Source organism: Acomys minous (genome assembly GCF_964271855.1).
Source record: "Acomys minous genome assembly, chromosome: 13".
Lineage (NCBI taxonomy): Eukaryota > Metazoa > Chordata > Mammalia > Rodentia > Muridae > Acomys > Acomys minous.
The window spans coordinates 46,251,799-46,267,238 of record NC_140495.1 but is presented as its reverse complement, the minus strand read 5'-3'; the positions used below and the strand labels follow the sequence as shown (position 1 = coordinate 46,267,238).

At 41.8% G+C, this 15,440-nt stretch overlaps 1 protein-coding gene across 7 annotated transcripts in view; it reads left to right on the top strand.

Moving 5' to 3' along the window:
- The window catches only part of WDR72 (WD repeat domain 72), a 177,114-nt gene that overhangs the window by 57,002 nt on the left and 104,672 nt on the right, over nucleotides 1-15,440 (top strand). For all 7 annotated transcript variants that reach the window (XM_084752887.1, XM_084752885.1, XM_084752884.1 and 4 more), the window contains one exon: nucleotides 11,717-11,919. In XM_084752887.1, the coding sequence (XP_084609013.1) occupies nucleotides 11,717-11,919 (203 nt within the window). The remainder of the gene's footprint in view (nucleotides 1-11,716; nucleotides 11,920-15,440) is intronic.

Here is a 15,440-nt window from a genome sequence, read left to right as displayed (position 1 = left end):
AAACTCCACTGATGCTGTGTTCACTCATCATTTGCCCAGAGCAAAGAATTGACCACAGTCAAAACCCTTCTATCCTCTCTATTAATACCCTCGCCCTCGGAATACAAGAGAGACGGGGCAGAAATGGCGAGACTCGGCATAGATGCCGCCCTTCGCTCAGCACCTTATGCAGGAGAGCCCACTTCAGGTCTGTCTTTTCCAATATGCTTCATCTTTCCAGGAAAAACTCTAGATCACCGAGGCAAGATAATGACTTAATTACCTAAGCTGATGCCAGGAGCAAATAAATGACAGACTGGAATGTCTTCAGGGCCACTGCAGCCAGTGAGTCAGCTAACCCTCAATAAGACGCAGGACGGACAAAATCTGAGACGGTTATTTTAAAATTAGAAACAAATACACCTGGTGTCAGAATGCAAGCCGTACAGAGCGAGTGGCGTTTTCTGTTAGTTAGAAATGTCACGATTTGAATGCTTTGCGTAAGATAGGTGAGTTGTCAATTTGAGCATAATTTTCATTCAGTAAAGCAAAACACCCCTTTCCTGGGCACATCCTTATCAGTTAGCTCATTAAGTTTCAGAAAGAAGTTGAAAATTAAAAATTAGTCATAGACAACGTTGCTAACATGTGTTTAAGAAGAGGTGGCATTCAATAAGAATGTGACAGGGAGAGTCTGGCTTAAAATTTGCTTATAGTCAGTACTTTATTTAAATTGGAAAATACAACAGCAATCTGAAGCCTCTACATATCTGTCTCATCCCTTTCACTCGCTCACCCGCTCTGAGCCCTTCTTGGCATGCTTCTGGAGGTCAACGGTCAGAATTCAATGTGGGGGTCGAGTGTGTCCCTCTGGTAAACGCCAGGATTTCTGTGAAGGTGCTGGAGGCTGTAGCAGAGCTGGGGTTTAGGTCACAGAGGTCAGGCACTTTTAACAAGAGGTATTCTATACCCTTAAGGTCTAGGAGGTTGGTGAAAAGCCAGTCCTGAGTTTGTTAACATACTAGGGTCTTTGCATAGTGCAGAAACGAGTCAAGTCATTGAAGATCTATTTTCCAGATGGATTTATTCCGTTCTCTGATAGTTGGGAGTGAGGCAGGTGCCTTTATGCCTGGTTTACTATTTTCAGATCCATCCTCCTTCCCCAAGCTTCCATTTCTTTCTAGTTAGCTAAATCTAAATCCCATGCCTCCAGGGCCTACCCTTGGTCAAGCTCACATCAGTTTCGTATTTTGCAGAGTAAGATGCAGTCACTGTGAAATGCTTTTATTAGAAGGGCCGCCGCTGGGTCAATCTCCATACACTTCTATGAGCAAGCCACTGAGCTTCATGCACAACTGAAGATAAGTGAGAAATCTCACAACACAACCAAGGGCAGCTTCCTCCACACAGGGGATTTGATTGCTTCTGGCAGCCATCTGTTTGACTGGAATCTGATTGCATGAGTGTGGCTACCGAGTTTGGTAATGAAGCTGCCTTTTTAAAATCTGTTCTATTCTAGGTATAGCCACTTTCACATATAACCATTCCCAAGCACTGCCCCATAGCACATCAGGTTCGGTAGAGAAAATCCTGCGGAGGGAGGCAAGTCCTAGCTCTATCGTGCAGTCTTTCATGTTCTTACTGTCAGGCTCTGTCCACGCAAACACATGCCTGCTACTAAGCATAATGTCAGGTTTCTTTCTTTCTTTCTTTCTTTCTTTCTTCTTTTTTTTTTTTTTTAGCAAATTCAGCTAATGTCTTATGTTTTCACAATGCTATGAGTAGAATATTTAAGTTGAATCCATGTCTCTTTTTATGAAAATGTGTTGGCTCACAGTGGGTGAGCTTTTGGTGGCTCTGAGAATTTGTGTGCCTGCAATGATATTTTTAATATAAATTTCACTTCAGTCATCTGTAGATAGATTTGAGGGTTTGTGATTTTGGTTAATAATGTGTCTTTTGAGGGGGCATATTTGGTGCTAATCCTTAATAGACCTAGTTACTAACTGATAGGAGGAAAGCTTTCTGGCTGGAAATTTAAATATAGGTGGGAAATTTAAACAATTTATTTGTTGATAGTAGGTTATGATTCTAGGAAGCAGGTATCAGTGGTACTTTAGAATATATTTAATAGAAGACCAAATGTGTTTTAATTTACTGGAAATTAACAGAAAGACAAATGGTGAGAACTTCCGGCTCCTGGGAAGGGAGTTCCGGTATCCGGCTATGCAGTTCCTTCCTGATCCTTGTGTATTCAGGAGTACCACACTGCTGCATGTTCTGTGTTCCCTAAACTCTCTGCCCTGCTCCTCTACCTTGGCGGAAGTCCTGTCCTGTCTCCTTTCTTGTTTGAAGAGAGCCTGACACTTGTCAGTTCTCCAACATGCATCATAAAGATCATTTTCTCTATTTAAAAATGAGACCAACAGGAAGCAGTACAGTAGGTCACCTGTAAATATCAACAGCCCTAATGTCTTTGTGCTTATCTATTTTAGGGACATAAGTACTTCACAGAAGGCTGGGTGGGAATCGTCCTCTCTTCTTTATATACAGAAAGACTCAATGGTCTGTCCTGGCTTCAGATGATCCCAAGTCCCTTAGGCTCCAAGTCTGTCACTGGAATTTAACCTCAGCTCATTATAGGACTGTTTAAGTTTCCGTCTTTCTGCTCTGGTCTCTACCTGGAAATCGCTAGGCTGCATATGCAAATGGCTGACCTTTAACCTGGCCAGGTCTGTCTCTGAACCTCCATTATTAACACCCATTAAATAGAGAACAAGAGGCAGGGAGTGGCAGTGTTCTCAGAAGGAGGGTTTTGCCACCAGGATGGCAGGCGCACTGGTCCTTCGGATGGGATGAGAAACAGCTGGAAAGTTGAAAGCCTTCCTATTCTCCACCAGCCTTCTCTGCTTCACTCTCCTTGCCTCTGTCTAAGCATTTTCTAACTTTTTCCCCTTTGACTAGAATATCCTGCCCTTGGGCTCATGGGAGAGTGGGAGAGTTCACACAGGCCACATTAACACAGATTTTAGGCATTCAGAGACTGACTCCTGCCTGTCTTTGGGCGTTGCGAATAACCAGGCAGTATAGCCGTGAGCTCTACCAGCATCTAGCATGGGTTCTGAAAGTCACCTGTCAGAGCCCCTGGCTCCCTTAAGCCCTGGATATAGGCTTATAATAAGCACAGTGAGAGTTAATGCCTATGCAGTGAGACCCAACATTCTCTGATGTTCTCTAGCTGCCCTCTTGCTCTGCCTGCAGGGAAAGAGTAAACTTTAATCTATCCATTCAGTGAGCATTTATTGACCCCTGCTTGGCTCCACACTCAGAGAATATAGTTCACACTCATTAGCCAGGGCCCACAATCTAGTGAGGAAGCGAAGGATTGTAATGCACCAATTTGGAATGTATGTGCTCTGAGGGTGCTGAAGTTGAAAATGAGGCCAGGTAGGAGAGGAAGCTGCTTCAGGAAGGCCTGTCTGAGCAGCTGGAGTTGTTAAGATATACCTAAAAGAGGAGCTGGAGCCTGCAAGGTAATGGTGCACTTGTTTTCAAGGAAACTAAATGGAAATATAAGAGAAAAGGCAAGTGTGTGTCTGTGGGACACACTGTGCTGAGAATAGAACCTGTAGATGAATGGGCTGGATTCAATCCCAAGTAGAAAATCCCTCATCACCCAGATTGCTGCTAGCACATAATCCATTAAGGGTGACATCCAACCTGTAGTTTATACAGGACCCTGCTCTGCTGGACTGAGGAGGATTTAAAAAGCGAGCCAAGGGACTGTGGACGTGTTGCTAAGTTGGTAGAGTGTTTGCCTACTGTATTTAGAGCCCTGGGTTTCATCCCTCCCTAGCCCCACATCAACTGGACGTAGTGGTACAGTGCATGTCCATAAATCACAACACCTGCGAAGCACAAGCATAAGGACCAGGAGTTCAAGGCCATCCTTGCCTACATAGTGAGTTCAAATCTATGCTAAGCTACATAAAAATTCGGTATTTAAAAAAAAAAAGCCAAACATACCATTGTGCTATGAGTTTGATTATATATAACCTGGGAGGAAAGGTGATCTGATGAGGCCACCTCTGGGGTGCAGGACAATGGTGGTACCCCAAACAACTGATTAGCTTGGTTTGAATGTAAGAAGCTTTCCAGAACAGAGAGGTGAATTTGTTTGCTGTACAGCTCCTGATCAGCTGAGTGTACGCGGCTGTCACACGACAGAGTGTCATCATTGCTCAAGCTCACTCGGTTCTAGAGGTTAGAAACCCAAGATGTGTGGCCCAGAGCCCACTGGTTGGTTGTGGCTCCAAACACAAAATTGTAAATGTACTTAATATTGCAAGATATAGTTGTGTGGTTTTTAGGTGTGAACTTTATAGATGATGATGTCCTTTCTTGTCTCAAAGTCAAGAACGTGAGTCAAATGCCTATACTATTTAGGCTGCTTAATAACTCTGTGGGGGTGAGAATTATTATCCCCATGATACAACCAAAGAAAATGAGGCTCAAAAATCCACAGTAACTATGTGTGGAGGTTTGAGTGAAAAATATCCTTCATGGGCTCATGTGTTTGAACAGTTGGCCCTCAGTTGGTAATGTTTCTTGGGTAGATGTAGGAGGTGCAGCCTTGCTGTAGGAAGAACCTCACTGGGTACAGGTGTTGAGGGTTTAAGGTGTCCTGCCATTCCAAGGACTCTGCCTCTCTTTAAGGTTTTTTGTTTCAAAACATGAGCTCGTGGCTTGCTGCTCCAACCACCCTACCACTGCTCTATTCCCTCTTACCTCTTATCTATCTATTATCTACCATCTCTCCGAAAACATAAGCCAAAATAAACTCTTTTTTTCCTTAAGTTGCATTACTTATGATGTTTTATCACAGTAACAAAAAAGGGATTACTAGACCTTGTAGCCTTCAAGAATAAAGCCAGTATTTGGGAACATGAGCACACAGTAGCCTCTAGCAGGAGCTAGAGGGTTCTCTGTCCCATAGTGGGCTGACCCTGATGTTAGACTCAGAGGCTAGGGAGGAGGTGTGTCAATGGGACCCAGGAGCCACCTGTGGTGATAAAGGGGGCTCTGGCTTTAACAGTATGTTGACTAGGGATGTTATCACCTGGTGGGCTGAGTCAACAAGTGAAAAGCAGCATGTGACAGTGCAAATACTGTCTGAATGGGTACAAGGATTTGCCAAGAGGAACCGGGGTCTTTGACTATCTCAGTTGATCCTTTGCTTCCTGTGCACTGACTTTTTGGGAGAAAATGTAATTCTGGATTCCTTACAGTAGGTCCCTTACAGTAGGTCCCTTACAGTAGGTCCCTTACCGTAGATCCTTTATGATCATTGTTCTGAGTGTTCTTTTCTTGTAAATTTTTTTCCTCTGATATACCACAAGCTGAGGATGTCTTTCTCAAAATTCTTGGTACCATAAGTCTTTCACATATCTGTATCATTTGAACATCCTTAATATGAAAATCCAAACTGTAATAGCTTTTTAATGCCATGAGTTACATAGAATAGCTTAAGTTGAAAAGAAATTACGGCAAAACTCATATCAATACAATATAAAGTAACAATGCGTGATTTTACTGAAAAATATTTTTTAAAACGTTTTATATGATGAAGTTGTGGGTTGTTTTGGCTTGGTTTTATGACACAACAAAGTCTAGCTCTGTATTGAAGGCTTCTCTGAAACTCACTGTGTAGCCCAGACTGGCCTCAATTTTTTTTTTTACATGATATACATTTCATGATATTTTTCACATACCTACCTGGAGGAAAAGAGATGGTAGTTGATAGTGTGATCTTATTCACATGCCACTCTGTACATTTTCTCGTCATGTCCCAAGCTGAATAAGGGAAGAGTGTGACTGTACCCTTCCCGCTCTTGGTGAGTAGAGGGTAAATCAGTTTGACTTACCATTGGGCTTCCACGGTGAAGCAGAAACTCTCTTGAAGTTGGGAGTTGAAGTAAGTGATTTATAAACGTTGAGTTTCTGGCATGAGGAAGCAGTGACCTCCGTCTGCTACAAAGGCAACCGTTAGAGTCATTGCAGCTACTGTTGTGGCACATTGTCTTCCCTTCCGAGCATCGCCCATCTTCCTGAGAGCATCCATCAGTGATCAAGTCTGTGAGCTGTTGTAGGCGTTCCCATCACAGAAGGAAGGATTTGGGCGGCTGTTGGACTGTTTGTGTGTGGGGGGGGCGAGTTTCTAGCCACACTTCCCAGACATTTATGTGCAATGTAGCCCTAATTGCACCCAGCCTTGAGTCTAGGGTAGGTACTACAGTATAGAGGCCTTGGAAAGTTAAATTAGGAGGACTGTGGGACGTGGGGAAGCCATCCATCCTCCACGCTGCGTGCAAATCTCCAAGTGCGTCTGTTAACGTTGCCCACACGCCTTTCCTAGAAACCCCCATCACTGCTCTGTAAGCAGACCTAACATACTCACTGCTGTCCCCAGCTGAACTTCGGTGGAATGGTACTTTGGTTTGTTACTGGTTTCTTAGGAGAAGGAGGGTAGGTTTGTTTACACATCCATGTAATGGAAGTTTTGTTTTCTTTATAAACTCAGCTGTGTTATGCAATTTTGTTTTTGTTCTAATCCCCAGTGTGGGATTTTAGTTTGAGCTTTAGCTTGTTCATACCTGTTAATTATCTCGTGAGGGGGGGGTGGGTTTTGCCAGCGGGTAAAGGCCTTCCTTGTGCAGCACAGAGAGGGCCGTGGTCTACAGCTCTGAGGCTATAGATAAGAGCTCAGAGAGAGCAGGTTGCAAAGCATGAGGCAGTGGCCTGTGGCGTTGGCATGTAGGGTATAGCAGTTTAAAGAGACCCGAGACAGACAGTATCATGATTTGGAGGAGACAGAGAGGAAACACTTCATGGAGCAGTGGCTTAGAGGAGACTGCTAGCTCTATCTGCTGTTGGAAAAGATGAGTATAGCCCAAAAGAACCTAATTGACCTTAAGTAACTGGGAAAAGTAAAGGGGCCCCCTCTCCCCACTTAGCCTTTTCTCTCCTATATAGAATTGGGAATTTGGAAGGGAGGTTGAAGCCTAAACACCCCATAATAAAGTAGAGTGTAAAGGAACTTCCCCAGGGAACGAATTCACAAGAACACACTGACAATCTCCCTTGTGGGGAGGCTCTTCCTCTAGATACCGGTAACAATTTAAAAAATGTTCTGGTAGTCCAAATTCTATGAATTCTGATGAGAAGTGACTTAAAAGGGCTTATCAATTAGGAGACGTAAGCAATAATAATTTGATAAGAAGTTTTAAAATAAAGCATTAATTCCCATGATATGATTTATTATCAACAAAACCAAATGCCCAATGTTTGTTTTTATTAGGTTGGGGCATATTTACCTGTGTGTAGAATAGAATGTTTGTACTTTAGATACTGCAGTAAATTAGCCTTCAATGTCTCTTGCTTTTTTGATGTTATGAGCCTTTGAGGGAGCTCCGAACCCTGGGAGGAGCCATTTTTGTTTGCTGTATGCTGCAAACAGGTCACATTGAATGGTTCCATAAATGAAACAGATTAGATATCTGTGCAGAAGCAGAAGAAGGTCACATAAGGAGGTGACAGCCACACACACATGTGGGTAAACTACAGTTATGCCCGAGCAATTCAAGAGATGCCTTGTAAAAAAAAGTTTAGAATGGAACACATGAATATATAAAATACATAGAATATATAAAATATACATGAATATATAAAATATACACCTGGTCACGTGATTAAAGCACAATAAATTATTTCTCTGCCAAAAGCCAAGCCTGGTAGTGCACACCTATACTCTCAACTACTCAAGAGGCTGAGGCAAGAGGCCAGGAGTACAAAGCCAGTTCTAGGTAACTTAGAGAGACTTGAAATTTCCTGAAAATATTTTCTAAATATCACACTGTCTTGCCACCGAAAACTCCGGAGAAGATTATTCATGTTGATACCAAGTTAAAAGAGAGATCTCTCAGAAAGACCATAAATTTTGTGGTTGTAAATTCTGGAATGCAGTTACTTTCCAAGAAGATGATGTAGCCTTTGATCTGATAAAGTTTTACTGTCTTTCTGGAGAGATTTTCCTGATGTTGCTGCTGCCATCTTTTGTTGACAGAATCTCAATTGTTGTGGCAAAAGACACTTTTATTTAGAAGTTGATATTCAAGACATTTACTTACAAATTTAAAATGAGTACAATGGGGGGACATTGTCAAGAGTCCCCTGACTGAAATTGTTCCTACTGCTGTAGCCTGATGGCCAGTACCAGTTTAGAGTGCCAAACACCAATTAATGGTGATGGTGTTAACAAGTGAGATGAGGGAGACCAAGACTGCATTGAATGGTTGTTACTAGAGTTTTCACATCAAGCTTCCTATCAGGAGAGCGATCTATAGTGGTTACTACCACTTTCCTATTATAATTAATTTAGCTGATCTTTTCTTATTATTGATGAGCATTATCTTTAACACATACTACAACTTTCCCCCATTGGTGGGGAAGGAATAATAAGAAATTAAAATCTGTGTTAAGGCATTAATTATCAACTTTCTTATCATTTTTTGTTCAGTTGGGTATGAGTTATATTTAATAAAAGATTACTAGTACTTTTTTTATATATGAATGTGCAAGTATGAATGTAGTGTGCCTACATGTGTTGTCAGGTGTCTTCCCTCATTACCCTTTACTTTACTTCTTTGAGGCAAGGTCTCTCTCTCTCTCTGAACCTGGAGCATGGGTTTTGACTAGTCTGACAGCCAACAGTGGCCCCTCCTATCTCTATGCTATGGACTTGCAAGACCATAACTGACTTACTATTGGGTTCTGGGTCCCCAAACTCAGGTCCTTACAATCGGGCAGTACCCCTCTACTAAGCTTTTTGGTCCTTTGATCAGCGTGTGTGTGTGTGTGTGTGTGTGTGTGTGTGTGTGTGTTATAATGAGTTTGTGTGTATTATGTGTTTATGTATGCCAGTTTTCTGGTATATGTGGGCACACTTACATGTGTATGAATTTGGGGGCAAGGCCATGATGTCTTCTGTCTTCCTTGCTTGTTCTATGTTGTATTTATTGAGGCAGAGTCTCACTGAACCCAGAGCTCACCATGTGGGCTAATCTAGGCAGAGGATCCCCAAGTCTGTCTCTTGAATGCTGGAGTTACAGATGGTCTGCTTGGCCTACTAGCAGCAGTTACATGAGGACTGTGGATCTGAACTCTAGTCCTCATGCTTGTATAGTGACCATCACCCCAGGCCAACACTGGTAAATTTAATAGTTGTTCATTTTTATTTATTTAATTTTTTCAAGACAGGGTTTCTCTGTATAGCCTTGGCTGTACTAGACTCTCCCTGTAGACCAGGCTGGCCTCAAACTCACAGCAATCTGCTTGTCTCTGCCTCCCTGAGTCCTGGGATTACAGGCATATGCCACCACACCAGTCTACTTGTTCTTTTCTTAAATATTTATTTTATTTATTTTTACATTTCTTTTTATTTTTTACATATACATTTATATTATTACACATATATACAATAAACTACCTACATCAAGGAGAACTATGAAAGAATCAGGAATTATATAAATGTTACATTCTTAGTGTTTTGGCTATTTGTATTTGGCAACCTTGAGGAAAACATCTTCCATATCTTAGTGAGTATAAATTTCTGAATGTAAATCAATACTCACTGTATCTCATCATTATCAACTTAAAGCCTCCATCCAGACATGAAAACATCTTAACCCCTAAACAACTAGGTTTAATTGTAAAACTAAACTATCTGGTCTTCAAACCCATCAGAGACTTGAAAAGGAATAAAATTAATTAGCTGAGTATACAGGGAGTGCAGGTTAGCAGCTTCCAAAATGAGAAGATGACAGAGACAGTTTGCTGCCTGAAACAGTCACCCAAAACTCTCTATAATGTTGCAGCATCATCTTCAGCCTTCTGTCCCAATATATTGGACAAACATATTTGTGAGGCAGGAACTATTGAGGACTTGCTTACCCTGTCTTGGCAGAGTTTGGCCATCGACTCTGCCTACATCCAAGCTTGTCCATTTTTAGACAGAATTCGGTCTGTGGTAGAAATGAGAACATTTTGCCCAGTGGCTTGTTTGACACATTTGAAGCCATCTCCACAAGGAGGTTCTTTGAGGCTCATCATCTTCTTTGAGGTAACCTGGGTGTTGCCAGGAGTTAACCTGTCTCATTGTCAATGAATCTTTAAAATAATAAAAACATCTTTAAATGCCATATTCTGTAGGTCTCTGAAGTTTGTGAAGACCGTATATAATGATTTTACCTTATCTTTCTATCAAATCATATCTATTTGTTACACCCAGCATGTATATTCTTGTGATAAAAGTAGACTGGTAATCGGCATGACCATGGTTTGATCAATTAACAATTGATTTGTATAACTTACTTATCCTAAACAGCCTGCAATAGCACTTTCAAAGTATTGGAAGTAAACCTTGTGTTATAATTGAGTTGTATGTATACAATACCTCATATTAGAATAGAATTATATATAATAAGTGTGAAGAATTATATTAAATTTGAATTCATACCAATGTATCAAAATTAAACGTATTTTGCATCAATATACAAACACCTTGTAAGTAACAGTTAAGGCATTAAGTTGAGGAGTAGACTCACTAATCTACTTTTTGTCCTACCGTCCCCATGCATTTCTATATTCCTTCTTCTTTCTTTTCAACCCCTATCTCCAAACCTAAGAAAGAAAGATAAAAGAAAAGAGAGGCATCCCTGAGTCAAAACTTGTTTTTTTCTCTAAATAAGAGCAAAAATGTAAAAACAACTCCCAATGAAAATAAACATCTATAGCCCCAAAATCAACCAACAAACTACACAGATTTATTTTAATTACACGTGCGTATGTGTGTCTATACGTGTGTATACTGCATGAGTGCAGTGCCCACAGAGGTCAGAAAAGGGCACTGGATCCCCTGGAGCTGGAGTTACAGGGAGTTATGAGCTTGAAAACCCAACCACAGCTCTCTGCAAGAACAGCCAGTGCTCTTAACTGATGAACCATCTCTCCAATTCCCATACTTGTTCCTTTTAAACTTAAATTGGACTTGTCAGCACCACTTCTGGAGCTGGTCAGATGTCAGAGGGCAGAGGAGATTAATTCCAGTTCTAACAACATAAGAAATAAAACAGAAAGGCTCTGATGGTAACAAACTCCAGCAATAAAAACAGCAAAATCTGGGGAGCTCTGCGTGAGGGCAGATGCGCTCTAAGCCCTGCGTCCTCGGCAACCCTAATCATTTAAGTAAGTTATACATCACCAGTAGAAACACTGCAAACCTGGGAGCCCCAGACGGCCACTTCAGAATCTCTGTTGTCTGTGAGCTGGGACATTAGGAGACAACACAAAGGTAGTCCATGGTTGTTCCTAATTGATCACTTTCACACTGGATAATAAGAGGGATTTTAGTTATGGAGACTCGCAGATGGACTGTCGGTTCTAGTGGATAAAAAGGCTCTGGGTGGGGGGTGCACTTTCAAGTCCACTGTTTCATAGTTGATGACAACATTTAAACTACCTAGACCGAGCTCTGAGGCTGGCTCTTTCTGTTGTAAGAAGGCAGGAGTGACAGCTTAAAGAGCCAAGGCCTTTCTGTGGAAGTGTCATGTGAGGTCTCTGTATTCTGTTGTGGTGTGTGTTTTGCTTACATTTATTTTGTGCCCTGATTTTCCTTTTCCAGGCACCTTGGAAAGGCATGAGACAGGAGAAAGGGCAAGGATTATCCTCAACGGTGGTGACGATGTGCAGCTTGTCAGAGCTGAGCCTACACTGTCAGCGGCCTCTGAGACACACAGACACAGAAGCATAGAGCAGAGATCATCCAGCCCCCACCAGCCCGGGCTGCTGTCCTGCCCTGGTCTGCAGCTGGAGCCTTCGTGTAAGGTGAGGCCACATCTGTCTTGTGTTCTGCAAGGAAATAGCAACTGGGGTAAGAAAGAGCATGTCTTTACAGAACAGGGTGCTAACCTGTGGGCAGAGGAGCAGAGGGTCAGGTGACGTCGTCGGCTAGTGATATTGGGTGGAACAGGATGGGGAAACCTACCTAACTCTGAAGAGAATGCTATCCTTGCAATGACATTTGTGACAGCAGAGTTTTCAGCTCATTAAAAAATGAAGTTACTATTCCATCAACTCACATGATAGATCTTTTATTTTTCTAATGGTGGTGATTATATTCTGTAGTTTGGATCCATTTTTAATTCTTCAGTTGAATGTATTTAGTGTGTTTTACTCAGGATTGCTGCTCATGTAAACTAGCTTATTTTAATTTTCTAGACATGCTATAATGATTTAATCTAGTTTCTTGAATATATTATTATCCGTTTTTGTCCTTCATGCTGTCTTCTTAGCATTTTTATCTATGCCATTTGTGTGGACATACCTAGTACTTTTTCATGGTAATATCTTTTATAACATTATCTAATAAATTTCCACTGTTCTTAGGGCTACTATATACTCTACATTTCATTGTTCTTATTCTGATATATTTTCTTATTAATTAATACTTTATATATAAATTTTCAGTAACGTGTTTGACTCTAAGGATTTTTAGAAAATCAAAATTGGTGGCTGGAGAGATTGCTCAGTGATCAAGAGCACTTGCTGCTGTTTCAGGGGACGACTGTTTAGATCTCCAAATCCACATGGTCCTTACCACTGTGTATAACTACAGCTCCAGAGATCTGATGTCTCTGTCTTTCTTGGGCATCTGTTCTCCCATGCTTATACCCGTGTGTAGACACGTACACTTAAACATAATTGAGAATAATCTAAATAAGATTTTTTTAAATATTAAAATTATTTGAGTTGAAGATGTGGGAATTGAGGATGTTAAGTCATGATTTTCATATCTTACCACTTCCCACTATTTCAATGCTCTTAAAAAAACTTAGCAAAGATCCTAATTTTATCTTGTGTGAACATTTATATTAGAAACAGAAGATGTCTCGTCATTCATTAAGGAGATAGAAGCCAAGCCACATGTCTGAGCTTCCGTACCCACCTTACAGGGTTAGGGACCTGATTTGGATTTTATCAGAGATTTCATTTGAGATGTCAGACGCTAACTGAACACCTAGTAGGAAGTCTGTCGCCTGACAGTGTTTACTTGCCGAGCAGTGAGAAGTATGGCTGGAAAATCACACTGCTTCATGGTCCAGTCTCAAAGTGCAAAGCTGGAAGGCTACAGAGCACAGATGCTGACACAGGGCCCCATGGTCCTTGTGATGCCAGACTCGGGAACTGGCTCAGTGCTTTCTGAAAGTCAGATACTGTCGGATCTAAGCCCATTGTGCCACCAACTCCCCGGGTCATGGTAGAAATAGAGTGAAAGTCCCCTAAAGATTGCGTTTCCCTGTTTACTATTCTGTTCAGATAACCTACTTCAGTTTATGTTTTCCTTCTTTAAATGTTAAACCAAATAGCTTGTTCTCTCTACTTTTGCACTGTTTTGAGGCTGCCAAAGTTTGTATTTATGTATTTATTTTGGCCTACATGTATGGACCTTGTACAGTGCCTGTACAGGACAGAAGAGCACATCAGGTCCCCTGGAGCTGGAGTTACAGATAGTTGTCACCCACCTTGTGTTGTACTGAAAACTGAACCTAGATCCTGTGGAAGAACAGCCAGTGCTCTTAACCCCTGAGCCACCTCTCTGGCCCTGGCACTTAGCATTCTTAACATGAAAACAGGATGTTTGTAAGGATGCTTGCGTAGCTATGATACAATTTCAGTTGAATCATGTGTGTGGTTGGGTCAATGAGGCTCAGTTATTGAGCCTAGCTGGCTGTTCACCCTCATCCCAGTGCGGCTGCCTTCTCGTCTGTTGTAGTGGAGCGCGCATCACCGTGGAGAGCACCGTGGAGTAGAAACAAGGTGCCGGAGGCAGCAATGTGGGGGTGAATCTGAGTAGGCTCTTACATACCTGTGTCTGAAAGTATCATAGAAATGAACCATTTTGTGCAATAAGCATGCACTATAGTGGAGTAGGGATTGTTCTAGAATAGTAGACAAGAGCTAGGTATCTGTTGACCTGTGTGTTTCAGAGGGAGAGGTGTAAGGTCTGTCTGGAAAAAAAAATCACTTTCACTGGGTGCCAGATTTTCTCCCTGGGGTCCCAGAAGGTAGGTTAAACTGGCTGCTGTTTCTTTCTGAAGGTCAATGTTATCCTTTAGGTAAGTGGTAACAGTGTTTACACATTTCATTTTCTGTATATAATTTTGTTTCTTTCTTGACTTCAAGAAGCAATAAAATGCCCTGGTCTTGTCATCCTACTTGTAGGCTGATTCCCACTCGATTTTCTAGTTCTTGCCCTTTGCCTGAGCAGTGTATACAATTTCCAGCCCTCGTTCTCTGTAGTGGAGAAGCAAAGGAGACGGGACAGTCTTCTCTTTCCTCCACATGCCCCTGCTGTCACTAGATTTGGTGTGGCCATGGGTATTCATATTTGTGCTCCCACTTTCCACTTTGCGTTCTGTATGAGATGTCACCCTTGTATGTCACTCATGTGTTGTTTTAGGATTTGTCTTAGAGCCAAGGTGCTGAGATCATTTATCTTAAAGTGTGAAATCTCAGAGGTGAACTTGTACGTTATTAACCTATGCCGCATTACAGTGGCGCGTGGCTGTAATCCTAGCACTTAGGGAAGCAGAGGCAGAGGCAGGCAGATCTCTGTGAGTTCAGGGCCAGTCTGGACTACAAAGGAAGTCCAGGACAGCCAAGGCTACACAGAGAAACCCTGTCTCAAAAGAAAAGAAATCTATTTCTGTGTGCATGTGATGCGCATGTAAGAGTGTGCACACACATGTCCTGGTGTATATGGAGTTCAGAGAACAGTTTCAGGTGCTGGTACTTGCCACCCATATTGCTTGAGATGGGGGTCTCTGTTGTGTACTGTCATGTATGCCATCCAGAGTAGACGACCTGCAAGCTTCCAGAACCCTCCTACCTGCCCCTCTATCTCTCTTCTCACCATAGGAGCGCTGTGATTACAAATGTCTGACACTGCGCCCAGCTTTTCCATGAATTCCGGGTACTCAAACTCAGTTTTTCATATTTGTAAGAGCTCTACCTGCTGAGTCATCTCCCCAGCTCATAAGGGATTTACTCTTAATATAGTAAATGCTTCATGAATTTCATAAGAAAAAACATCTCCAAAAAGTGTGTGAATTACATTCTTTCATAAGTGGGAAACCTGGGAGACTACAAGCCTGTGAGCCTTACACCCTCCAAGACTGTTTTGTATCTATGCCTGTGTTTGTGCACATATGTCACTGTTAGTACGGCATAGGCAGGCTACTAGGTAGCAACAGAACAGACTATTTAGATAGGAGATAAAACGTAGAACTCATGTGGGCCAATATTAGGACATTCCTAGAATTTTTTATTCAATTTTTTCATGCATT